The sequence below is a fragment of the Lingula anatina genome, chromosome 1 (assembly GCF_051362555.1).
Source record: "Lingula anatina isolate TDL-2025a chromosome 1, LinAna3.0, whole genome shotgun sequence".
In the NCBI taxonomy this organism is placed as follows: Eukaryota; Metazoa; Brachiopoda; class Lingulata; order Lingulida; family Lingulidae; genus Lingula; species Lingula anatina.
In genome coordinates, this window is record NC_141767.1 from 54,529,885 (window position 1) to 54,555,192 (window position 25,308).

Genomic DNA, 25,308 nt, shown 5'->3' on the forward strand with positions numbered 1-25,308 from the left:
GAAAGAAACATGGGACTAAGATACAGTTTAATTAGGCAATGCAGTCTGTTTGGTAATTCTTTCTGGCAGTTAATCGGTTTTTTGTGAAAATTTAATTTTTCACATATTGGCATTTTCAAGGTGTGACTTAGAACCTCCACGGGCTTGAAGACCCATGCTAGTCACATTTTCTGAAAATCCACGATACATATATTTTATTATGTACATATTGCCATCACCTGCATCTGTCGTCGCCGTCCATGTTGCCGTCGCCGTGCACTTTTATCGTTAACACCATAAGTGGAAGACAGTTTTACTTTTTGGCTTTATATTTACAGAGCTGATGAATATTCATAAAACGCAGGTCAAGTTCGAAAAATCAACATGATCGAGGCATTATTGTAGAAGTTATGCTGTTTTTTTTTTTCACTTTTCAGCATATATGCAACACTGTTAACACAATATAAGAAAAACATATAGGCCAGTTGTCATGAAACTCACAGGAGTGGTTAATCTTACTAAAATGCAGGTCAAGTTCGAAAATCGGCATGATCGGGCCACTATTTTAGTAGTTATGCTGTTTTTTTTCACTTTTCAGCATATATACAACACTGTTAACACAATATAAGAAAAACAGATAGGCCAATTGTCATGAAACTCACAGGAGTGGTTAATCTTACTAAAACTCAGGTTGAGTTTGAAAATCAGCATAATCGGGCCATTATTTTAGAAGTTATGCTGTTTTTTCACATTTCCTCACATTCAATTCTTAGGCATGTTAACAGTTTCATTATTTAATTAATAAGATATGTAAAAGTGTTTGTTTGACATTTCCTGCATCTTTACAACATTGTTGGTTGATTTTGTAAAAATGATGGTAAACTTGTTATCGTGTATTGTGTAATAAAGTTTCAAAAATGGAAATAAACTCATATCATTGCAGTTTGTCAGATTCAATCATTCACTATGTTCAGAATCTCAGAATGGAAGAAATTGGACATTTAACACTGCTCTATTGATTTTTTTCCCATCTCATCAATTTTTTTAGTTGATCATATATAAATGGCAGTAAACTGTTAATTTTGTTTTATGTTAAAAATTGTTAAAAATGTGGAAAAAAACATTTCAGAACAGTGCTGTCTTGTTTACATTTTGGCATTTTCAAGTTGTGACTTTGAAGTTCCATGGGCCAGAAGACCTTTGCTAGTCACATTTTCTGAATATCCATGATACTAATATTTTATTATTAGAAATTGATGGTCATTATGCTGTTAAACATTATGTAATATTGCATCAAAATTTGAAAAAAAAACTATTTTTGGGCACTGCTACTATGATGACCTTTTAAGAAAAACCATGTCACTTACTGTTCTCAAACTTACAGGAAAGAAACATGGGACTAAAATATAGCTTCAGTAGGCAATGCAATCTGCCAGTTAAACATTTTTTTGTGAAAATTTAATTTTTCACATATTGGCATTTTCAATGTGTGACTTTGAAGTTCCACAGGCTTGAAGACCCATGATAGTCACATTTTCTGAAAATCCATGATAGGTATATTTTCTTATTAAAAATTGATTGTCATTATGCTGTAAACCATTATGTAATATTGCATCAGAATAGAAGAAAACACAATTTTGGGTGCTGCTGCCATGATGACCATTATGAGAAAACCATGTTACTTATGATTGCAAAACTTTCAAAAAAGAAATACAGGACTAAAATGCAGCCTGATGTTGGAAAAGCAGTCTAATTGCTTTCTTTTTCTGGAAGTTTTACATTTTCAAAGTGTGAACTTGAACTTCCATGGGCCTGAAGCCTTTTGCTTGGTACACATTTTACTTACATTGGTATTACCTGTTGAGCATAATTAAAATTTGATGTTGAATTTGCAGTTTAACATAATGTACTTTTGTATCAGAATTGACAGTAGCCTATTTTGTTATTTCCTGCTTTTTGTCTGTACATTTGACAGCTTTGCTGCCTTGTTTTAATATATACGCGTTACTGGGAATAAAAAAGGTTCCTATTTAGGCAGATGGTAAGTTCCCAGATAGCAAGAAGACGTTGGGCCAACGTTGGCACGGTTGGCATTTGGTTGGCATTGGCTTGCAAACGTTTGGCCAATATTGGCAGTACAACCAACCATACGTTGGGCCGACGTTGGCCCAATGCCGCCCTGCTATCTGAATTCACCTAGCCTAGGACCAGCTCGACGGATCTGTTTTTAATCTCGTTCCTTCCAATGCAACAACAAACCGCGGGTGTGCTATAGTAGCTGTGAATGCTATAGAGGAGATATTCATCAAAACAAACCACCTTATTCATATGTGAGACGCTCAACCAAATTTAATATTCATACGCTTTTTTTTATTTAGATGAAGACTGCCATCATGTATGTGGATTTAAGTGTAGTGTGATTCAAATTTTAGAGTGGATACCTGGAACAGTTAGTAAAATGCAATATTCTATGCCTTAAAATTTTATTTAGGATAGAAAAAACAGGGAATATTTTATCGCGGATGAAAGTAGAATTCATACGGGCACTTGCTAAATAACAAAGAGCTGTGGACATTTTCGCAGAGAAATATTGGCAGAGTTAGCAGGTAAATATCGCGTCTGAGTATTTTTAAAATGTCAGATTGGTTTCAATGTTAAAGAAATGAAAGTTGACATTATAAAGAATGTGCTTACGGAATAATTATATTTTTAAATTTGATGAAATAGCAAATGCCAAAGAAAATGCAAAGGTTGAAAATGAAATATTGTTTACGTGACCCTGTTTAGCGTATACGTATATATCTTCTTTGCTAAAATTGCTTAATGCCGATAACATAAATTGGCCTAAGTAATCCACCTAAGATCTTGAGGGTTACTTATAATTCATTAAAAAGCATTTTCAACCTTTAACTGACAAAGTTTGATGGTAAAGTTAATGCGTGCAAAATCGCAAAATTTTTATTTACTGCCCAATGACAGAAGGGCAGAAAGATACGGAAAGATACAACACATATTTTCCACTGCAAAGATTTCAAAGAAAAACTTATTAATTTTGAAAAAAGAAATAACTACTTATCATACTTATTAATGCAGTAAATCTTTTTAATTTTAAAGAAGGAACTAACCAAATAAGTATTATTTATATTATTTATCAAATGGATCTTTTCCCAAGAAATAGGTGGGGATTTTTTACTCTATCTATTACAGATACCAAGTGATGAAATTACCTGTTGATGCAATTGGACCAAAAACAAACATGAGTACAACAACAGCAACACAAAGCAGATCTGAAGTGGACTTCTCAGAATATGTATGGATGGGTGAAGAGCTTGAAGAGTTTGATAGAAAGGTATGTTATTATGCAATTTTAAGTTATTTGATTGTGGTCAATATTCCATTGGATGCTAGATAGGTTTCTCAAGAGGATATATGCTAACAAACATATAAAGGTGGAACATCAAATATTTGTAGGTATTCATCATTGTTTTGTAAATATCTTGACCTCTTGTTTAAAAGGAGCTTTATTATATTTATGCATTTAAAAGAGTTAAAAAGATTTTAATCAATTTATGTTTTATGTACATATCTTTTATTCAGTGTGAAGAAGAATTTTGGGAAGAGCAATTCATAGAGTGTTGTTTCGAAGAGATGATTGCAGAAGAAGAAAATCGTCTCCTGGAGAAAAACAATGAACAAGCTCAGGAAGAGCAACAATTAGCAGAGAATGTACAGGCTCTGAATTTGGATAAGCCAGAGCTACCAGTCATTGTGAGTATTTCTTTTGTTTTTATGACACTGTGTGTGTGTGTGTGTGTGTGTGTGTGTGTGTGTGTGTGTGTGTATTATATAGTGGAAACATACTTTTTTCTATAAAAGTATAATTTTTTAGTTTTTAAAACATTCTGATCTGTTTACTGGCATTTTTGTGGCAGTTGATGATATTTTTGATAATAATTCAAAAATCAAGACAGATGAAAATTTTGTTTTTGAGACATGTTTTTATATTTTTCAGACTTTCCAGAGCCTGTTGAATCCAAATGCTCCAGTGTTTATCCCCAGAAGTATGTCCACAGATAGATAGGGGCTGGAACATAGAGAAGCCAGATGTGATAGTGTACATGGCACCAAACTTGCACTGAAAAAAAAAAAGACTTAAAAGAGATGTCAAAATGCCATAAAAATAACAAAAATCCCAAAACTGTTTCTGAAAAAAAGTATTTTGATATTTGTGGGAAGCTCAAGGCTGAGAGCAAGAAAGAGGATTTGAGCATTCTTCTTGTGTTTTATGATTCAACCACTCTCCTTTGAATAGGATCAAGGATCGGTCCTCATGACAGTAGAAACCAAAAGATTTGTAAAGATATCTTCGTGATTTCACGATTTTTCATCTCTGTGCAGTCTGAAACATGGTTACTGCCAGTCAGGGAGTACCAATTTTAGTTTTGAATCATATCAGCTTTGGAGTGGATTATACTTTGAAAGGCCAATGCAACCAAAGCCAGTGTATATTTTTTAAGAGCCAATTTTATGTGCTCCTGTTGTGACAAAGTAGGGTGGTTTTGATAATGCTCCTTTTGTGTTATGTGTACAAAATATAGTCTAATTCAAAAAAGAAACGGGGAAAAGGAGAGTAGATCTGGGGTATTTGATGACAGAATTTGCATCTTTGGTTCATGCTTGAATAGAATATTTATATATAATGGACATTTAAGACAATGGCATCATATTGGTCCATGAAAAAGATCTTGTTAATATGATGTACTTTTTTGTTCCCATGGCGTGGCCAACCAACTGAAATGAAAAGTAGTAGATGTAATGAATAGCAAGTCTGTTGTTGTACAGCCATACGGAACTCGCATCAGCATCAGTTAATTGTGAAATTTTAATTCCTTTGTACCTCTTATTCCAATTTGGTTATGCAGAACCCAGCACATCCAGCTGGTCAAAGTTCTTTAAGCAAAAATTTGAGTTTGATTTTTATCAATTTTAATGTCAAATGACACAGTTCTGTGGCTGTACAACAGCATTGATGAAACTAGCACAAGTGTATTCTAGACAGTAAAAGTACATCAAGCAGCACTTCAGTGTACTGATTACAAAGGTTGACATAGTTTCCTCGTACTTGAAATGGAAGGTTAATTATAAAATGTTACCTCACTATGAAGCGAGTCCAAAATTGGGACCATTACTTTGCTTTATTGAAAAGAATACATTTGAACGTATATTGTACTTGTCATGATACCCGAAGTGACAACTCAGTGTGTCTTAGTCACTTGTCATGAAGTGGAGCTTAAAGAGCTTGGCTTTAAAGACTGGTTCTATTTAAGAACACTTTTACAGTGAGCAAGTGTTGAAGTATTTTTCTATATTTTTAAAATGTGTCTAGCGGTTTTTGCTCTGACACAAAAAAAATGATATTCATTGTTTTGTATGTTGATTACTGTATATCGAATATTATTCCAAACTATGGTGATAAGTTACTGCCTTTTTTTTTCTGAGTTTTAAAGATATCGTTATCCTTTATATTACCTAGTAAGAAATGTAAAGAAATATTAAATTGGCAAGGTATCAAATGAGAAGCAAGCGTTTGATGATTGTGAATTTGATATGTCATGTTAATGAGAGTAGCAAGTAAAATTGAAAAATGTAAGTTTGGTGCAAATACTTGTAGAATTTTGAGTTTGAAAGGGAGCTTCAAATGTCAATTTTTTAATTTGACCTTATTAAATATGGTCATTCTGCCCTTCAATAAAATTGTTTTAAAATGTCATTTATCTTTTACTATCTGACGTTGCTGTTCTGCATCTCTGCTGCAACATGGCTGTTGGTTAAAAGCATGACCAGTGTAAGATTACTTCTGTTCCTGCCATCACCTGAGATATTCCAAACTATTTTGATTTTTCATAAAATGAAGTCAAATTTTGGAGGTGGAGGTTAGCAACAACAAATAAAAGCTGACAAAATTTATCCAGGCATACATTTCTGGTCATTTTCTGGAAAGTTCCGTAAAAGTACAGTCATAACAGTACATATTCACCTTGCTTTTAGCGTCACTTTTGTACAAATGCTTTCTAAGAAATTGTTGCAGTTCTGAGATTCACTTCAATTGCAAAAAAGCTCAACCTGGGAGGGATCCTTGCAAGTTTTTAAGTTGAACACATCATGCAGTACAGAAGGCTGCTCTTTAAGCTTATCTGGATTATTCCCGATCTGAATGCTAATTATTTGAGCTATAATCCTGTATGGAATGATGAAACATAGCAATTATGAAAGTTAAGAATGAAGCTTTATTCCAGAAGATCACAGATACCGTACATATAATATGATACATTTCAATTTAGATGTAAAAACAAAGGTAAGCATAAGATGCTGGATGGTTAAAAAATAAAGAAGCTACCCTGGTTAAATGCCTTGAATTGATTTTTCATCACTGGCAGCATATATTATCCAGAAGTGTTGATAGGAATGCCATTCTTTACAGTCTCATCTAGTATTTTCTTTACAGTTCAATTCATAATCTAGTTTTAAAATCATCTTGAAAGATCATTTATTTGATATATCTCTATCCATAAGTTTTGGCTGTCTGCTTGAGACTAAATCCACCTCCAGTAAATCTCGGTGCATCTGTCCTCTGTGGTTGGATCACTGGCTGCCCAGCTTGAGCTATGGCTCTTTCACGTTCCCTATAAAAAGGAAAATCAAATTAGAATATTGGCCATCATAACCAAAAGAAAAATTACACAAATATCCAAAATCTGTGATGCACAGCTGTTCTTTGTTTTAATTAATTGTTTATTTATTTATTTGTTATTTTTCATTCTATAAAATATAACAAAGCTATTTGTAATTTATTGATCTAACTTGGGGGATATCTATGATCAAAAGTAATTCTCCCCTTTTACTTACTTTGCTTGCTGCTCTTTTCTTTTCTGCATATAATATTTCTTCTTGACTTCCTGCAGTTCTCTGGCTAAGCGCTCTATTTCATATTTGTATTCATTCACTTGTGACTCATACATGTTCAGCTCAGATGACATACCCTGAAAACAAAGGTATGGCATTGTAGCTGTATGTGCCAATTTAAAACAACAGAATCCTACATGCCCTTTCTCTTGAAAGCCAGTAACATCATACACATCTCATTTAAAGAAACTAAATAATATTCAGAATATCATCCATATAGCATTGAGACAAATAACTCTGTTCCTGAGAAATATGTGATAGATAAACATCTAAATGAGCATTTTCAAGTCTCCAACAAATATTATTAAACACACCTTCATCTGTTTGGTCTTTTCCTTCAGAGTTTGCTGGTATATTTGTAACTGTTCTGCTACTTCTGGGCCTGGCTGTCTAGCAAGAATGTGCTTCAGTTCCACATACAACTTCTCTTTCTCTTGGATTAGCAGCTCTTTCTCCACTACCTCTTCTGTCTTGGCAATCAAGCGCTTTTGGAGAGTCTGGATTTTCTGGATCATTTCGTAAGTGCTGGGATCACTGCCCTAAAATTTCAAAGTTAAATTGTTTAAGCTTGCAAATAAAATCATAAATAACAAGAGTTTAAATGATATGTATAAAGAAGGCACAAAGATGAAAGTATGGGTTAAATAGAAATGTTAAACAGTTTTAGTAAAGAATGGTTAGAACTTATGCTATAAGTAATAGTTAGGATATAAATGTTAAACATCTATTCAAACAGTTTAAGCTAACTACAGAATTCAATAATGTGAGTGTCCTTGATAGTTGTAACATCTGTTTGCCAGCTTTGAAGGAGAAACTCACCTCTAGTTTCCTCCATCTGTGAATATTCATAGGGTTCTCCAGTTCCTCCTCCAGGGCCTTGCAACGAGTACGCTCACGAAGAAGTTCACGTTGGATGTGGTATACTTCACGTCTGTAGATCAAAGAAAAACAGTGATTAAATATGTACAAAACATATGGTCAGAATGATAGCAGTTATTTACTAGAATGATTGATTTGATTAATAACGATTAATTAAATATTTTTTTCATCCAATTTGCCATGATCAAACATTCCTTACAAGAGAGAAATGTACTTTTTAACAGCAAATCCTTGAAACCTTTACATGACCAAAAATTCAACAATAACCTGCAAACAATTAACTGCCTCATATAGAATTTTACATACCTCAGATCATCAACATTGGCAACACTCTTTTGAAGGATGGACTTCTCTCTCCTCAGCTTCTTGATCTCCAACTTAAGGACTCTGATATCTTCCAAGCGCTGATTATACTGAATCTCTCCCTTGTTCAAAGTTGATTGCTGGATCTTAATTTTCTCATACAGGAGAGCCAACTCGTCATTTCTGCGGACCAGCTGTGTGCCAAGAATATCTCGCTCACTTATAACCTAGAAATAGAATAAATATATTATTATTATTATATTTACATAAATAACTTCTAGATTATAATTTAACTTAAATCATCAGTCAGTTTTTGTCATAAACAACTTTTGTTATACATATAAAAACATTTGATGCCATATCTAAAACAGCATGATGATCTTTACAGAGTCTGTTTGTATTCAGCACCTGTTACTGTGGATTCAACATAAACACTATAAATACAGAGTCGCAGCAATCAGTTACCTGGTCCAATTCCTTCTTCTGTCTGACACGTTCACCATCAGATTCTGCAATAATTTTGAGAAGCTTTCTCTGTTCTTGGTCTTGAGACTCAATCACAGCTTTATTTTCTGCAGCCTGTTGCTTCATCTTCTGCAGTTCTGCTTTCAGGGCTTCTTTCTCTTTCTCCACTCTCTGGTGGTCCATGTGTTCTTTGATGAGGGCTGCCTCCTTGGCAGAGATCTCCTCCTTAAGCTGGTCAATCTGGTGGTTCATGATCTTCAACTTGCGCTTCATTTCCGTGATTTCATCCTTTTTTATAAGACAAGAGAAAAGGAATCATTTTTCTAAAGGAAGAAGCATGAGATTTGCATGTAAAATGTTTACCTCAGCACACAATGTATACTTGTAAGAAAAAGGCTTTGATCTCAAGACATCTGTGCCACAAGTTCTGCATTACTTCTACATCTATACTGATGAAACTCAACATAACATTTTTGAAAAGTTCTGACTCTCTGAATTGCCTTAAACTGTTTAATACCTGTGACTCTATCAAATTCTTGCTGTACAGATTTCTGTCACTGCGTACTGCTTCATACAAGTTCTGCTGCTGTTTAAGCTTGGTTTCTGCCTCGGCAATTTTCTTTTTGTAGTCAAAAATCTGCATCTCCCTCACTTTGACATCTTCCATGTGTTGCAAAACCTGCATGAAATAGAACAAATCCCATTGAGAAACACCTATATTTTAATGTTTCTGTTACCTGTAAGTCATTTATCAAAAATACTAAAACCCTTGTTTTGATGGCTTAATTGTAGGCTGTATACGAATCTATACTATAAAATTAAAATCTGAAACATTGCTCAATTAGAAAAGAAATTGCTCAAGTTGTTGTACCTTTTGAGTCAGGTCACTCGCTTCGTTGATGTAGCGATCTCTCTCCTTTTCCAACTGGTAAATGATCTTTCGCTGCTTCTGAGCTTCCTCTTTATAATTTTGGATCTCCTGTTCAAGGTTCTTCTTGGACTGTTCATGCAGTTTGACCAAGTTATGCTGCTTTTGGGTTGCTGCAGCTGCCTTCAACATATTTTTGTTCAAGATATCTCTTTCTCGCACCAGGTCATCAATAGCCTTTCTGTCTGCTTCTGACTGTTTCTTCAAAGCTTCCAATTCTGTAATGCACAAAAAATAAATAAATAAATTAATTAATTAAATAAATGGGAGCAATATTAGTTTTGAGTCTGTTATTGTAATACCAGGTTATGCCCTTGGCCAGATTGGCCACAATACCTTAATCTGTTTTATTGCAATTCAGGTCAAGATCATTATTATTATTCTTACTTATGTTAGTTTGCAAAGTTCTCTAACCTCTTTCTAGGCCAACAATTTGAGATTTGAGGGTTTCCTTCTGCCCTTCAACTTCTCCCTTTGAGTCTTCAACATTACGCAGTTTACGCTGAATAGTTTCACGCATCTTGTTCAGTCGACTAGCTTCAGCCTTCAGTGCATTGACCTCATCTTCTTTTTGCTAAATTAATAATATGAGAAAAAATTAATAACTGTATTATCAATAAAATTAAATCATTGGACTGATACTATCATAAAGTTTATCTAATTAAATACATATCATGTGAAAATGACCTACTTGTATGTATATAATCATACTATATTTTGTATTTTTAACCATAAAATAACAATGAAGAATTAATATTTTTAAAATGATAAAACTAACATTTTGGTTTCAGGTTACTACTATGCATTTACTTTTATCCCTTTACAGCTAATCCAGAAAAAATAACTTTACCTAGAATATTTTCCCAAAAAAATCTTGATATATTAAGTACATACCTTCAGGTCAGAAACTTTGGTCTGGTTTTCTGAGGCCAATTGGTCAGCACTGATGAGTTGAGCCTCATAGTCCTGCTGCAACTTCTGGAACCTGGCATTCAGGATGTCTGAATCTTTGGTGATTCTTTCATTCATAATCTGATATAAAATAAAAAGACATTGAGGGAAGCCATGATAAGCTATAGATCATTTGTAACAGAAACTAATTTTAAAAAAATACATGGGTCATGCTAGCATTTTTTAATATCAATATCATGTTCTCTAAGTTTGACATTATCGTTCCATATCAAGAATACCTGAGTTATAAAAGAACTCACCCTCTGCTCTTTAAGTTGTGCCTCCAACTTAGTGACATCTTGCTTATACCTCTCCAATTGAGCCTGGCTGGTTTTTATTTCTGAGGCCTTGGCATCAAGATCAGCTCTAGCCTGTTTCAGCTCACGCTCAATTTTGTCCTTTTTACGTGTTTCACGTTGAGCCTCATTGTTGCGAACTTGAATGTCTTGTTGAAGCTTAAAAGAAATAATAGCATATCATTGCACATTCTCAATATTTAAACATAACTTGTAGTATGAAAAACTATTTCCATAACATAATGTTTTTTATTTTTATTTTTACAGAAATTCATTTAACTTGATAATTTATACATTTCGATTTTTGAAAGTTTTAATTGTGGTTCACCAATACCTCAGTTATTTTCATGTTACAGTCTTCTTTGTCTGCCTCCAGTTTCTGTTGTTCATTTGATGCTTGTGCCAGTTGTTCTCTAACTTTGACAATTTCAGACAACAAGTCATCCCTTTCCTTGGTCAACTCTTCCTTAATTTTTAGGAGTTCATTTACACTGAAAGATAAAAGGAAAGAAACATGAAGCAGTTAGTTTGAAATAATACATGGTGGTCAGTACTAAGTCACTGTATATCACTGGGAAGTAGGAGTCATTTAAGCACAAAAGCAAATGGACCCCCAAAGTTCACCTTGGAAACCCCTGATCATAGTTGCTTTACACTTATTTTATAAACCTGTAGGTATATGAAATCCCTAAATTAAATGCACATGAAGTATATTTTCTTAATAATTTCTTTCTGTGTATTAAATGAATGAATGAATGAAAAAGAAGCCATTTCAGTCAACTCATTATGGGATAAACCCCTACCTGTGTTCCTGTCCAACAGTAAGACCAGCACCCTGCTCAACAAGTTTACTTAAATTTTCTATTTCCAATTTTAATGACTGTATTGTTTCTCTCGCTCTTTGTTCTTTTTCGTGTGCAGAGTCTACCATCTTCCAAGCTTTTTCTATCTCCTACAATATGAAAAAAAAGCAGATATTTAAACAAATTCGACATTATCTGAATATCTGTGTTATATCTGGTATATGTTCACATTTAACTTAATTTTTCTCATACATTTAAACAGTTTTTTTGTTTTGGTTATATAATTTAGGGATTTGTAATACAAATAGTCAAAGGACTTCATCTGTACCTTTCTCAATGATGCAATGGTTGCTTGGTCTTCCTGGGACAGCTTCAAAGCAGTGGACACTTTGGCAGCATTGGCAACTATTTCTGCATTCAACTCTCGACATTTCTGCATCAAACGCTTCTCACTTTCATGGGACTTCTTCAAAGCTTTGTGAAGCTTTTCATATTCAGTTTTGAATTTGTCTAAACTTTTATCTCCCATTAACTCTTGGAGAACCTAAAGATAAAATATGCAGTGTCTTTCAAACATGATCAATGTTTATGTGTTTGATACATGATATTCGAAATTATATGATTGATACATGTCTTTCAAAATTATATGATTTTTGATATGTTTACATTTGGGCTACCTACCTCTTGGAAGTCCTTTTCCAGTGCTTCAAAAGCACTGTCATCAATGGACACCTTCTCCCCTCCCTTGTCTTTTGGGGCCTCTTTCTTTTCCTAAGCAAATAAAAAATATATATATACCTGTAATAGATCACTAATGATCTAAAATGATGAAAATAAGAATGTTCTCATAAAATTATCAAAAATCACTGTCCTTACTTAATAACAAACCATCAATGAAACAAATCCACATACTGACATTATTTAATACAAATTAATGGATTTTTGACAGCAGAAATTAGAAAAAAGTAGCAATTTCTTTCTTATTTTAGTCTGCATATATCGGTCTGTAACACTCATTGACTCATTTGCATATAATCTAAGCATGTATGAGACAGAAGGAAAACCACTTTGGTGGTAAAAGGCAAACTTAATTTGGTTATATTTTTATGATCGAGTCACACTTTCTTAAAACATATATCAGTCACTGACTTTTCATCAATGTGCAGGGAATGGAGCAGTCCTCAAGATGAAAAACATTACAGGGACAAGTTTGGTAGATCATACCCATGGTCAGGGCTAGGATTTTTATATTATTATTATTATTATTATTATTATTATTATTATTATTATTATTATTATTATTATTTCTAAGGCTGGGGTTTTTACTGGTAAGTGATATTCCAGAGTCAGGATATCAAGTTTTTCACAAATACATGTATGACAAGTTTACTGCAAAGTCATGTACAAAAAGTTGAACAATCACTTCTCTTGAGAATTAAATTTACAACCTAGCCCTAGTGCTGAGAGTTACCATACGTAGCACTACTAGCTAGTACTGGAGCAGTAGCACTGACTCTAACACTAACAGCAATGAAATAACAGGAAAAATTGTTGCCTCTCGCTTCACATCGAAATAATTGTTCCTTTGTATGAAAAATTTTAAGACATTAAGATAGTTAATTTAAAATTAAGACAAATTCTTATCACTAGTACTCAATATATTGAAAAACATACCATACCTCAGACATAGCTAAAATGTTGAACCTTCAATATATCAGTCTGTGTTGGTCTGTCTGTTCGGCTCTATTTACATCCGCCGTTGTCAAGGTGACATATTTGGCTCAAACAGCATCGCGCCAGCTTAGATATTTTCCTCATCTTAAATAATATACAATTAAAACACACATTTTCTCAAGATATTATTCTAAAATTTGCACATTTTTTCCCTTTATTAGGAAATTTAAGCTTACAATAATTGCACTATTTTTTTGTATCACTCCGCACCTTGAAAATCGTCAATATCGCCACCTATCGAGCCGTTGTTCATATCTTCCGCGGGATTGATTTGTAATACAGACCACAAGAATTCACAGGTGGGTGCAGAATCAGGCAGCTACGCAGGTGTTCAGTTACTGTTTTGTATAGATAGGTGATATCTAAACTGCCGCAGTTCAGACTATTCACTTTTTTGCTGACGTTCTTGATAAATTCAGGAAATGCATTTTTTTTCGTCTTCTTTTTTTACTTTCTTAAAATGAATGCTTTATTTGAAAATTGAGATTGAAGTCATTTAGTAAGTTTAAGCTTTACAATGCTAGTGACTGGGTAGTCTGAAATCTCTTGATAAATTGGGTGCTTAAGTATTTGCTTTAATCTATTTAATTTAACTGTTGCCCTCCACACGAGTAAGGGACTTTAAGTTTTGGGTTTTGTTTTGTTTTACTACCTGCAATGCACTTCTCCATGCATTCACGAAATTCATGTATAAGTACTTCTTTTGACGATTTTGATGTGTGCATGTGATGCATGAAAGCAAAGGCTCCCAAAAATGTAAAATGCAGACCAGTTTGCACACCAACAGGAGCTCTCAAATTTATTTCTTACCTTTAATCTCCACAACTTGCATACTCTTCTGAAGCCAACTTGCAACGTGCATGAGTACAAATGTATGTTCCCTCTTTTGCAGAACTTCTCAGAAATACTTGAATAAGTACCTACATAAGTTACCAATAGATGCATAAGTAATTGCAATTGTGTAAAAAATTCACATTCTGTAATTATATATAAACAATCCATCTGAATTTCTTTTTGTAATGATTTTGGTGACCTTATAGTGACCTTATGTGGCGAATTAAAGAGCATTGTGTGAAATTAATGGCATAACTGCATGGCTACCTTTTCTGGGCCATTTTTTTCCCATCAATTAATTGCAGGTTTGAGAGTGAAAGTGCACATATTTTCCAACGAGAGTTGCATGGTGAAACATTTACTTCTAAATTTTATATCTCGCTGTTTGTTGCTTCCACTAACTCTTGCACCATTTGAAAGTTTTTACTGCAATTGCAACCCTTTTATATCATTCAGTGCCTGAAACCATCCAAGCTCAATTGATTCCTTAAAAGAAAAATGTCAACCACCTAGACCAGTCAACCACCTAGACTGGAAAAGGTCCACTCTAGATGAAAATTTGAACTAGGTTCTATGGCATTTTTTTTTTAAATTGGGTCAATTACAGGCACTATAAATGAAATTGCCATTTGTGACTTGGAGCTAAGAATTACTAACTTTAAGTGGCAGATTAATGACTTAGAACTGTGATTTCATGTTCAGATTGTATAATTAAGACTCCAAGCATCATGTTGCTAACTTCATACCACAAGCTCCCTCACCTGCCCATGGGTTACTTTCCTTATGTGTTGGAGATTATCAAAAGCTCATTACTCCTGTATTGAACCTTAGTATGAATAGTAGATTGTTAAAATACATCACATTGATCCATTTTGAAGTATTTTTTTAAATTTAATTTATTTTTAATGAGATAATTCCTAGAAAATAGAAAAAAAAATGCAAGTTGTTGTAAAAGTTTGTTGAAGGAGTTTTTACTTTTGCCCTACTTGTCAACTGTTCTTTGGTCATAGCTATGTAAACTATGGGCTTATAAGTATTTTCCACATCACATATTTCATGTAGTCCAAGCATTGTGTGCGCAAAGAATATCATTTCCATCCTTCAAATTCTGTCTGTAATGCCCGAGTCTCTTTACTGGGTGGGTCTTGCAACAGATGTTAAAAAGCTTATCCCTTTCACAAATAATGGAGAGCCATTAGAAAAAAAATACTCTTTTTCGCAGTGAAATCTCTGAAAGCTGTAACATGTAGTTCCTTGTGTCTTCCATCACTCTGAAAATTGTAGTTTGCGGTATTGAGAAAAGAACCCATGAATTATGACACAGTTGAGGCAGTATTTTAAGGTCAAAGGCACCTCACTTGTGGCACTATGTGTAAAGACTGTAAATTGCAAGGCCTGGGTGAAAGCCAGTCAAATCCTTACAAATTGTTTAAAGTCAGGAATGTGATGCTCTTGAGTCATTGATACAATCAGAACGTGAAACTGTAGCACCAAGCTATTAATTCAGTAATAAAAGTCCCTAGTTTGTTGTTTTAGGTCACAAATGACATTTATCATTTATGAGGCCTGAACTAAGGGGGGAGTAAGATCCCCTTCTTTTCAACAGAAGACCCCTCCCCCTTTTGAACTTGATTGCTACAGGTCTGCTACAAAAGGCATTGCATATTCATTATCATTGGCACCACATAGAGCCATGGTCAGTTAGTCACTAATCATCATACAAAGGGGATAACTGTTAGGAAATTGGCCGTCATATACTGGAATGGTAACAGACATTTTACCTTGTGCATTAATTGCATGAAAAAATGAGAAGTTCATGCTGTACACCTTGCAGTGTGGCAAGAGTACCCAGTACTTATTAGTTTTTTTTTTTATCCATTATTTTCACAGCAACCTTACTGTTATAGTATAAAGTCATATACTCAAATAAAATAAGATTTATGAGGTTTTATGGAGGGAGACAGATTTTCATGATGAAAATCTGACTGGAGAGTCACCTTTTAGGGGTGTCAGATTTTCATGATACAATAACATAGGGCCTTTTGCAAATTATAAATGCAATACAAAATCAATCAATAACTTCTTCTTTCTTACGTATGGAAGAATCTCGTCTCCTTCCCACCAACTAGCCCCACACAATACCACCTTCCTTAACAATCTCAATTATGCCAGATAAGTTTGTGGATACAGTTTGCATTCAACCAACATACTTAATATCTTAAGTAATTAATTCAGTAATGTAATCAATCTGTAAAGATAGTGCACTGTTTGTCTGAAATTGTGCTGTAGGTTGGAATGAAGATCTATGAGATAAAAAATTTTGATGATTGTAATTTATTCTTCTCTTTTCATGTATTAAGGTTTACCTGGACCAACAGCAGTGTAATATATCATAGGGAAAACATTTTATGAATGTTTGGTTACCTCCATATTGTTCATTCCGTCTCAGGCCCAGCCCTGCATTGCAGTTTGCAGTGCTGTTATTGTTGCCATATTTGCAAGTATAATTAGGCAAGTTAGCTAGTGTCTCAAGGCTCCCCTGTGCAATTGTTTGATAATGTCATTCTCAGGTTAACATGGTTGTATTTCAGAGCCTATAGCTATTAGCACTTTCTTGTTATGTTTTGTCAATTGTCTGTATGTGCAATTTTTCTTTACCAATTAAATGTTTAGCACTGTAACAACTATCCTTGTCAAAATTAACTCAGATTTTATTTTTTTTCACTTCATTAAAACTTTTTTTACATTGATTGGGTTAGGTTTTATATGCTGACATGACCCTTATTATATAGCTTATGAAACTGATGTGTTTGCTCTGGCACAGTTCTTCATTTGGTCATGGGTATAAAAGGAATATATGTATATCAATGTGCTCTTCCCCTAAGTAAAAAGAGTACTTAGTACAAAAAAGACCTTTTCCATATTTTAGTCGCACTTCACATTTTTATATGCCAGCATGACCAGGGGATTGAATTATATAAACTACGTTTGAGATACAATGGGGGTTGACAGCCACGCATAGCAAGAGTGTTATTAAATACAGCCATATTTGTATTTTAGACATTTTTATACTGATGACATATAAAAGAAAACACCAAGCTTAGAGATACCTAATATGACTTAATGCTTCAAGAGCAGAAGTAAACCTGGACCAGCCAGTCTGCCCTCACCAGTGTGAGTATGACATGATTATGTGACTGAAAAAAAAATGAAACTTTATAACATATTTTATAATGTCAGGCTCTTAAATGTGTTATCAGTTCAAGAGATTCGCTACATGGTATCATTGTCAATATAAAGTTGTTAAGAAAACATAAGGCAGCATTTTCATTGGCGTTTTGTTATTTAGTGAACACAACAGTGGAAGGATTTTTTAAGGTCAAAGGCACCTCACATGCGGTACTATTTTATTGATTGATCTCCTGAAATACCCTATAGAAATCTACACATAATTGCTTACAGAAGTGGAGCTGTGGTAGAGGAAAAGGGAGCAGCAGAGCTTTTAGTGGAAGAAGTGTAGCGTATGGTGGGAATTGCCGTGTTAGACCACAGAAACTGCTCTGGATCTGGAAAGAAATTCAGTAGCAACACAGCAGTTCTCTACAGGTAAATATTGCCATTGTTTTATATCAAGCTGAGGACATTTGATGTAGGTGATGTTTCTCCTGCTTAGGTTAGTTTAGACTGCAAGCATAGGAGTATTGATTTCACACAAAGACTAATTGTGAAATATGTTTTCTCTGCATGGAATATTAACCTTCTATTGTTATGTTCAGAAATTAAGAAAATTATCAGTGCACCGTGACTTTGTTATAGCAACCTTTGACAGATTTCATATTTGAGAAATGGGAAAAAAGAACTCATCACTGCTGTTTGTTTGTGGATAGAAAAATACCCAAGTCTGCATTTTTATTCACAGAAGTAGTAATATACTAAAACATAGTTGCAAAAGTTAGTGGTACTCAAAATTCTATTAAGATTACCTGAGATGTGTACCTTTGTGATTCAGCATAGATTGAAATTTTTATACCTGGGGGCAAATCTGAGAAAGGCTGCATATAACAAATATTGTGAAGAAATGGGGTATTGGTCTTGTGCAGGCATGTGTCTACCAGCAAGAGTTTGTCCTGTTTGAAAACTTAAACTGAGCTTGAAAGATCGGTGCTGGACATTTTATTAATAGTGTGCCTGTAAATAATTTTGTTTATTCTCTCTCTCTCTCTCTCTCTCTCTCTCTCTCTCTCTCTCTCTCTCTCTCTCTCTCTCTCTCTCTCTCTCATTCAAAATGCTTAATTGGTACCACCTTGTTCAGTTAAGTAAACACGAACCCTTTTAAAGTTTATTTGCACACCTGGTGGCTTGATGGTGATGAGATTTACGTGTGTAAGTGGACAGTTTATATTGTTGATACATCAAGGTGAACAGTTCATCACTAAACTAAAAAAATGTACACTTTTGAGAAGAAAATAAAAAACAGAAGGTGCATAGAAGTAAATCAAGAGCAAAGTGCATTTTTACAATCAGGACAAATAGTATAAATGTGATTAATGCAATGCAGATACAAAGTGTTGTTTCCAATTTACTTTAGGGGTGGGGGGGGGGCATTGCAAACTTAATGAAAATTTTTGAGGCTATAATATAATAGCTAGTTGGAATGTGAGTTGTCTGGATAGATCAGAGAACACAGCCAGGGTACATGCATATTTATTTTTGGTCAAGAAGGTGCCAGGCACTGTTCTTTTGGGTAGGATTGAGAGAAATAGTTTGGAAAAAGTCTTTCATTTGGGTCATTAAGTCTTTCATTTTGGTCATGCAATCATATTTTAGTTGACTGCAATCCACTTTTTTTTACTAATGTGAATGGTAACAAAGTTCAAATGGGGAATAACAATTCTGTTCTGATCAAGGTACAAGGTATTATACAGAAAAATAAAAAAAAATTTAGCTCAAAAAGGATGCTTATTACTTGTGCTAAAGGTATAGTATGGCCAATCAAAATTCTGTAGCAATGAATGAATAATTTATGGAAGCAAGAACATCTGAGGGCAGTAGTTTTCTTTTGGCTTCCACAAAACTTTGCTAAAACTTTCTGAAATTCATTTTTATTTTTCCTATTGATGATTTTCATTTCCCTCCCCCCCCCCCCCCCCCCCACTCTTAACACCAAATTATTTGAGTCTTGCTTGATTTTAACCTTGTACTGTAAATCTAGTCAACTTCTTGTTTGTATGTCAATGAAAGGATCATTTACGTATTATTCATACATGACAGTTTTTTTCTTAGGTACTTATGCCATCATACCATTATTTTTGTTTTGCATGATATCAGGGCTCACACAGGCCCCTTAAATTCCTGGAAAACCCTTGGAATTTTATGATTATAAAATGTCATATTCAACTGTTTTGCAACATGTGTCTCAAATTAGGTGTATCAGTTGCCAAAACTATGTGAAGCTCACCAGTTCTGTTGACAGTATGTAAAGCACCCTGCACACGGTGAGCAATTGGTGCACCACTTGTGCTGCGCTGTTTTCTCACCGTTTGCGGGGGTATTTTGGTGAGATTTTTGCCTCTCGCGCAGCTGAGCAAAATATCCCTTTGTTTGATATTTTTGGCCTCTTGAGGCAAATGACTCAGTGTGTGTGTGGGGTCCATTTTCCATTACTTTCAGAAATAAAACTAATATGTAATGTTTCCTTAATCACATGATCCCACAGTTCACAGTGCGTCCGATAGGGGCAGACCGGGAGGCACCTCTACTGAGCAAAGAGTGCAGCGTTTGCAGGGAGCTGATGAGCGCGAGCATCTGGCGCAGCACAAGTGGCTTGCGCCAATTGCTCACCGTGTGCGGGGTTCTTAATGGGTTAAATTTATATTGGATAGTCATTGCTTAAAATGCTAAAAACAGATCAGTACAAGTTTCATCGGCTGATGCCAGTGGAGCCATGTGTGCACACAAGGAAGCACGACAAGGCTTTTTCCAGCGAACTGTACAGCCATCATCTTGATGGCTGCTTGTACACCGGACATCCGATATTTTCAAAGACAGCCAGACTGCTTACAAATTTTATGAAAATACACAACCCAACATTAAGAAAACATTAAGAAAAATGTTTAGAATACAGGTAAAGTGTTAGCATTTTGAGCAAGATGTAAAGGAAATTTTGATATCATTAGCGATCTGGGTGAGACAAGAAGGCAAGTTTCATATTCATTTAAAGGAATAGCAACTGTTCATTTTGGAAAAAAAGGATTTTTCTTTCCTATACTTGCCAAAATCCATTCCGACATTCAAAGTAAGTCTTTTTTTTTTTTGTAACAATCTCTCTAAGAGGTCTCTCTATGTGGTCTGATGGCTAGGACAGATTCAAGATTAATCACTATAACTACTGTTTTGGTGGTCCCTGCAAAAACAAAATTTATTCACATATCAGGCTGAGATAGTAACACCTGAGTAATAAGTGCTGAATGATAATTTGGCATCACCTGCTCTGGCAGCTTGGACTGCAACCAAAATGGAAACTACATAAGATAAGTCTTCAATTGAAATTTATTTTTATATTGTTTTTTTTATATATTTATTTCCACTCTGCCCCACCCCTCTTTTTTCAATTTAATGCATTTGTCAGCTGACAAGTTTGCACAAAATGCAGGAGCTTCAAGAAAGATATCATTTGTCATAAAATCAAATAGCTTGAGGAAATCGGCAAAGGAGAAGGGAAAGCAGTTTTGTTTAACCATTGGTCCATCTGTCTGTTTGCAGTCTACAAGACTGACATCTAGCAGAATTTAGTAACAACATTTTCCCTGTATTGTAAATTAAAATGCACCTGAAAAATCCTGGAAAAACATTTTTCACTGTATGAACCCCAATTTTTGTATTACTTTTATATGGCAAATATTTTTGCAATCATACCATTTTCAGTTTTTAATGACATTTTTCATATAAAAACTTTTATGCAGTCACTGGATAATATAATTTAAATTGCAGGGGAAAATTCTAATAAATTCTGCTTTTTTGTCATACAACAGTTCATAAAGGACTGTTTAAAAATTGGCAATTTTAGAACTTTTTTTGCTCAAAAGAAGTACCTATCAAATTACTACATTTTGGCTGTCTGACCTATTATATAAACTCTAAAGATATCGTATTGACTGTTACTTGAATTTAATTCTCCTTAGAATATATGGTCAAATGACTTGTTTTTGGCGACTTTTATGAAAATATTTGTCTTTGGTATGATTTTGTGGGAGTGTTATTTATGACCAAGAATAGAAATGCACTGTTTTCTTGCAATTTACTTTAGAGACTTGTCCATTGTATTCTGATTTTTGCTCGTTACACATGCTGCTTCCAAACTATGGCATTTGCATGTGATGTGTATTCAATAGTTATGCCCATTACAATCTGGCTTTTACTGTTGTCCTTCATAATAGTCCAGTGATTTTGAGCTTCGTTGAACCTATACCTTCTACAGGTTTAAATAAACAAGCTGTACTAGAATCAGCATCAGATTTACAGCACGTGTTCGGGAATCAGGTTAAGAAGGTGGGTGATGAGGAAAAGATCTGGTTTAAAATCCGCTTTAAACAGGGAAATAATTTCTAAGTTTGGGGGAAAAATATGTGTAATTACTAAGTTACAGTGTAAGATATTTGGGAATGTTGATTTTTACAGTTTCTCTCTCATATTTGGGCTGTGTGTCTTTGTGTAACATGCCAGTTCAATATATCTCCATGACATTAATTATGTTGAGATCATTATTAAAATGCTCAGGGCACCCTACCAGTTGTAAGGACTACAAAGAATTTCCACTCCATTATTGATTTTCTTCTGTGGTAACTGGATGCAATTATTAAGTGGGTAGTTAATGATCGTCAGACAGCCTCTTGAGGATGGGTCAGGCTGTAGAGGGGGCAATATGTATATATCCAGTGGCTGTCAAACTAGATTAATATTGCATTTTCCCCTGAGAACTAGCTTGCTATCTTGACATTGAAAAATGATAATAAGAAATAAGATAGTTCTAAGCACTTTTTATGTACAGACACAGATGTGTCTGTACATATAGCCATCATCTGCGTCTGTCGTCGCCGTCACCGTCGTCGCTGTCGCCGTCGTCGCCGTCGCCGTGCACTTTTACCGATAACACGATAAGTGGAAAACCATTTTGCCTTTTGATTTGAAACTTGCAGAACTGATGAATATTCATAATACGCAGGTCAAGTTCGAAAATCAGCATGATCGGGTCACTCTTAGGGAATTTATGCTGTTTTTTCACTTTTTTCAACATATATGCAGCACCGATAACACAATAAGTGGAAAACCATTGTACCTTTTGGCTTGAAACTTACAGTACTGATGAATATTCATAATACGCAGGTCGAGTTCGAAAATCAGCATGATCGGGTCACTTATAGGGAATTTATGCTGTTTTTTCACTTTTTTCAGCATATATGCAGCACCGATAACACGATAAGTGGAAAACCATTTCACCTTTTGGCTTGAAACTTACAGAACTGATGAATATACATAATACACAGGTCAAGTTCGAAAATCAGCGTGATTGGGTCATTTTTAGTGAATTTAGGCTATTTTTTTATTCTCTTTTTTCAGCATATATGCAGCACCGATAACACCATAAATGGAAAACCATTTGATCTTTTGGCTTGAAACCTACAGAACTGATGAATATTCATAATACGCAGGTCAAGTTCGAAAATCAGCATGATTGGGTCATTTTTAGTGAATTTAGGCTATTTTTTCACTTTTTTTCAGCATTTTTGCAACACTGATAACACAATAAATGAAGAGCTGTTTTACCCTTTGGCTTGAAACTTACAGAACTGATAAATATTCATAATACGCAGGTCAAGTTCAAAAATCAGCACGATCGGGTCACTTATAGGGAATTTATGCTGTTTTTTTTCACTTTTTTCAGTATATATGCAACACTGATAACACAATATAAGAAAAACAGATTGGCCAATTGTCATTATACTCACAGGAGGGGCCAATCTTACTAAAACACAGGTTGAGTTTGAAAATCAGCATAATGAGTCCATTATTTTAAAAGGTAATGCTGTTTTTTATGTACAGACACAGATGTGTCTGTACATATAGCCATCATCTGCGTCTGTCGTCGCCGTCGCCGTCGTCGCTGTCGCCGTCGTCGCCGTCGCCGTGCACTTTTACCGATAACACGATAAGTGGAAAACCATTTTGCCTTTTGATTTGAAACTTACAGTACCGATGAATATTCATAATACGCAGGTCGAGTTCGAAAATCAGCATGATCGGGTCACTTATAGGGAATTTATGCTGTTTTTTCACTTTTTTCAGCATATATGCAGCACCGATAACACGATAAGTGGAAAACCATTTTACCTTTTGGCTTGAAACTTACAGAACTGATGAATATTCATAATACGCAGGTCAAGTTCGAAAATCAGCATGATTGGGTCATTTTTAGTGAATTTAGGCTATTTTTTCTCTTTTTTCAGCATATATGCAGCACCGATAACACCATAAATGGAAAACCATTTGACCTTTTGGCTTGAAACCTACAGAACTGATGAATATTCATAATACGCAGGTCAAGTTCGAAAATCAGCATGATTGGGTCATTTTTAGTGAATTTAGGCTATTTTTTCACTTTTTTTCAGCATTTTTGCAACACTGATAACACAATAAATGAAGAGCTGTTTTACCCTTTGGCTTGAAACTTACAGAACTGATAAATATTCATAATACGCAGGTCAAGTTTGAAAATCAGCACGATCGGGTCACTTATAGGGAATTTATGCTGTTTTTTTTTCACTTTTTTCAGTATATATGCAACACTGATAACACAATATAAGAAAAACAGATTGGCCAATTGTCATTATACTCACAGGAGGGGCCAATCTTACTAAAACGCAGGTTGAGTTTGAAAATCAGCATAATCAGTCCATTATTTTAAAAGGTAATGCTGTTTTTTCACATTTCCTCACATTCAATTCTTAGGCATGTTAACAGTCTCATTATTGAACTAATAAGATACGTAAATGTGTTTGTTTGGCATTTCCTGCATCTTTACAACATTGTTAGTTGATTTTGTAAAAATGATGGTAAACTTGTTATCATGTATTGTGTAATAAAGTGTCAAAAATGGAAATAAACTCATATCATTGCAGTTTGTCAGATGCATTCATCCACTATGTTCAGAATCTCAGAATGGAGGAAGTTGGGCATTTAAAACTGTTCTATTGATACTTTTCCCATCTCATCAATTTTCTTCATTGGTCATATAAAAATGGCAGTAAACTGTTTATTTTGTTTTATGTTTAAAAAGTGTTAAAAATGGAAATAAACCCATTTCAGAACAGTGCTGTATTGTTTACATTTTGGCATTTTCAATATGTGACTTTGAAGTTCCATGGGCCTGAAGGCTTTTGCTAGTCACATTTTCTGAATAACCATGATACTAATATTTTATAATTAAAAATTGATGGTCATTATGCTGTAAAACATTATGTAATATTGCATGAAAATTTGAAGAAACCCCTATTTTGGGCACTGCTCCCAAGATGACCATTTAAGGAAAATCATGTCACTTACTGTTCTCAAACTTACAGGAAAGAAACATGGGACTAAAATACAGCTCCAGTAGGCAATGCAGTCTGTTTGGTAAATTTTTCTGGCAATTAAACAGTTTTTTGTGAAAATTTAATTTTTCACTTATTGGCATTTTCAAGGTGTGACTTTGAAGTTCCATGATCCTGACGACCTTTGCTTGTCACATTTCCTGAATATCCGTGATACTAATATTTTATAATTAAAAATTGATGGTCATTATGCTGTTAAACATTATGTAATGTTGCATCAAAATTTGAAGAAACCCCTATTTTGGGCACTGCTCCCATGATGACCATTTAACAAAAATCATGTCAATTACTGTTCTCAAACTTACAGGAAAGAAACATGGGTCTAAAATACAGCTTCAGTAGGCAATGCAGTCTGTTTGGTAAATTTTTCTGGCAATTAAACAGTTTTTTGTGAAAATTTAATTTTTCACATATTGACATTTCCAAGGTGCGACTTAGAACCTCCACGGGCTTGAAGGCCCGTGCTAGTCACATTTTGTGAAAATCCATGACACTTATATTTTATTATTAAAAATCGATGGTCATTA

At 34.4% G+C, this 25,308-nt stretch overlaps 3 protein-coding genes across 11 annotated transcripts in view; 2 read left to right on the forward strand and 1 right to left on the reverse strand.

Moving 5' to 3' along the window:
• Positions 1-2,396: 2,396 nt before the first annotated feature.
• LOC106162672 (polyadenylate-binding protein-interacting protein 2) lies at positions 2,397-5,749 on the forward strand. Its single transcript, XM_013540064.3, has 4 exons — positions 2,397-2,585; positions 3,187-3,328; positions 3,577-3,747; positions 3,992-5,749. Exons 2-4 carry the CDS (start codon positions 3,197-3,199, stop codon positions 4,058-4,060), a joined length of 372 nt encoding a protein of 123 aa, XP_013395518.1. The 5' UTR covers positions 2,397-2,585; positions 3,187-3,196; the 3' UTR covers positions 4,061-5,749.
• Positions 5,750-6,243: 494 nt separating this feature from the next.
• Positions 6,244-14,126, reverse strand: LOC106162069 (cilia- and flagella-associated protein 58). The gene is made up of 17 exons (XM_013539223.2): positions 14,112-14,126; positions 13,247-13,385; positions 12,249-12,338; positions 11,896-12,111; positions 11,568-11,716; positions 11,099-11,255; positions 10,729-10,923; positions 10,412-10,549; positions 9,932-10,091; positions 9,461-9,735; positions 9,107-9,268; positions 8,590-8,877; positions 8,128-8,351; positions 7,762-7,873; positions 7,257-7,481; positions 6,886-7,019; positions 6,244-6,662 (listed from the first exon to the last, which is right to left on the reverse strand). Exons 2-17 carry the CDS (start codon positions 13,253-13,255, stop codon positions 6,542-6,544), a joined length of 2,655 nt encoding a protein of 884 aa, XP_013394677.1. The 5' UTR covers positions 13,256-13,385; positions 14,112-14,126; the 3' UTR covers positions 6,244-6,541.
• The window catches only part of LOC106162146 (organic cation transporter protein), a 40,708-nt gene continuing 28,913 nt past the window's right edge, over positions 13,514-25,308 (forward strand). For 4 of the 9 annotated variants that reach the window (XM_087000054.1, XM_013539343.2, XM_013539728.2 and 1 more), the window contains exons 1-3: positions 13,531-13,600; positions 17,196-17,309; positions 17,598-17,741. The gene's annotated coding sequence lies outside the window, so the exon portion shown is untranslated. Of the gene's footprint in view, positions 13,601-14,591; positions 14,704-16,495; positions 16,647-17,195; positions 17,310-17,597; positions 17,742-21,364; positions 21,684-25,308 lie in introns of those variants that run through there. The other 5 variants (XM_087000043.1, XM_087000045.1, XM_087000048.1 and 2 more) reach the window with 5 other exon arrangements.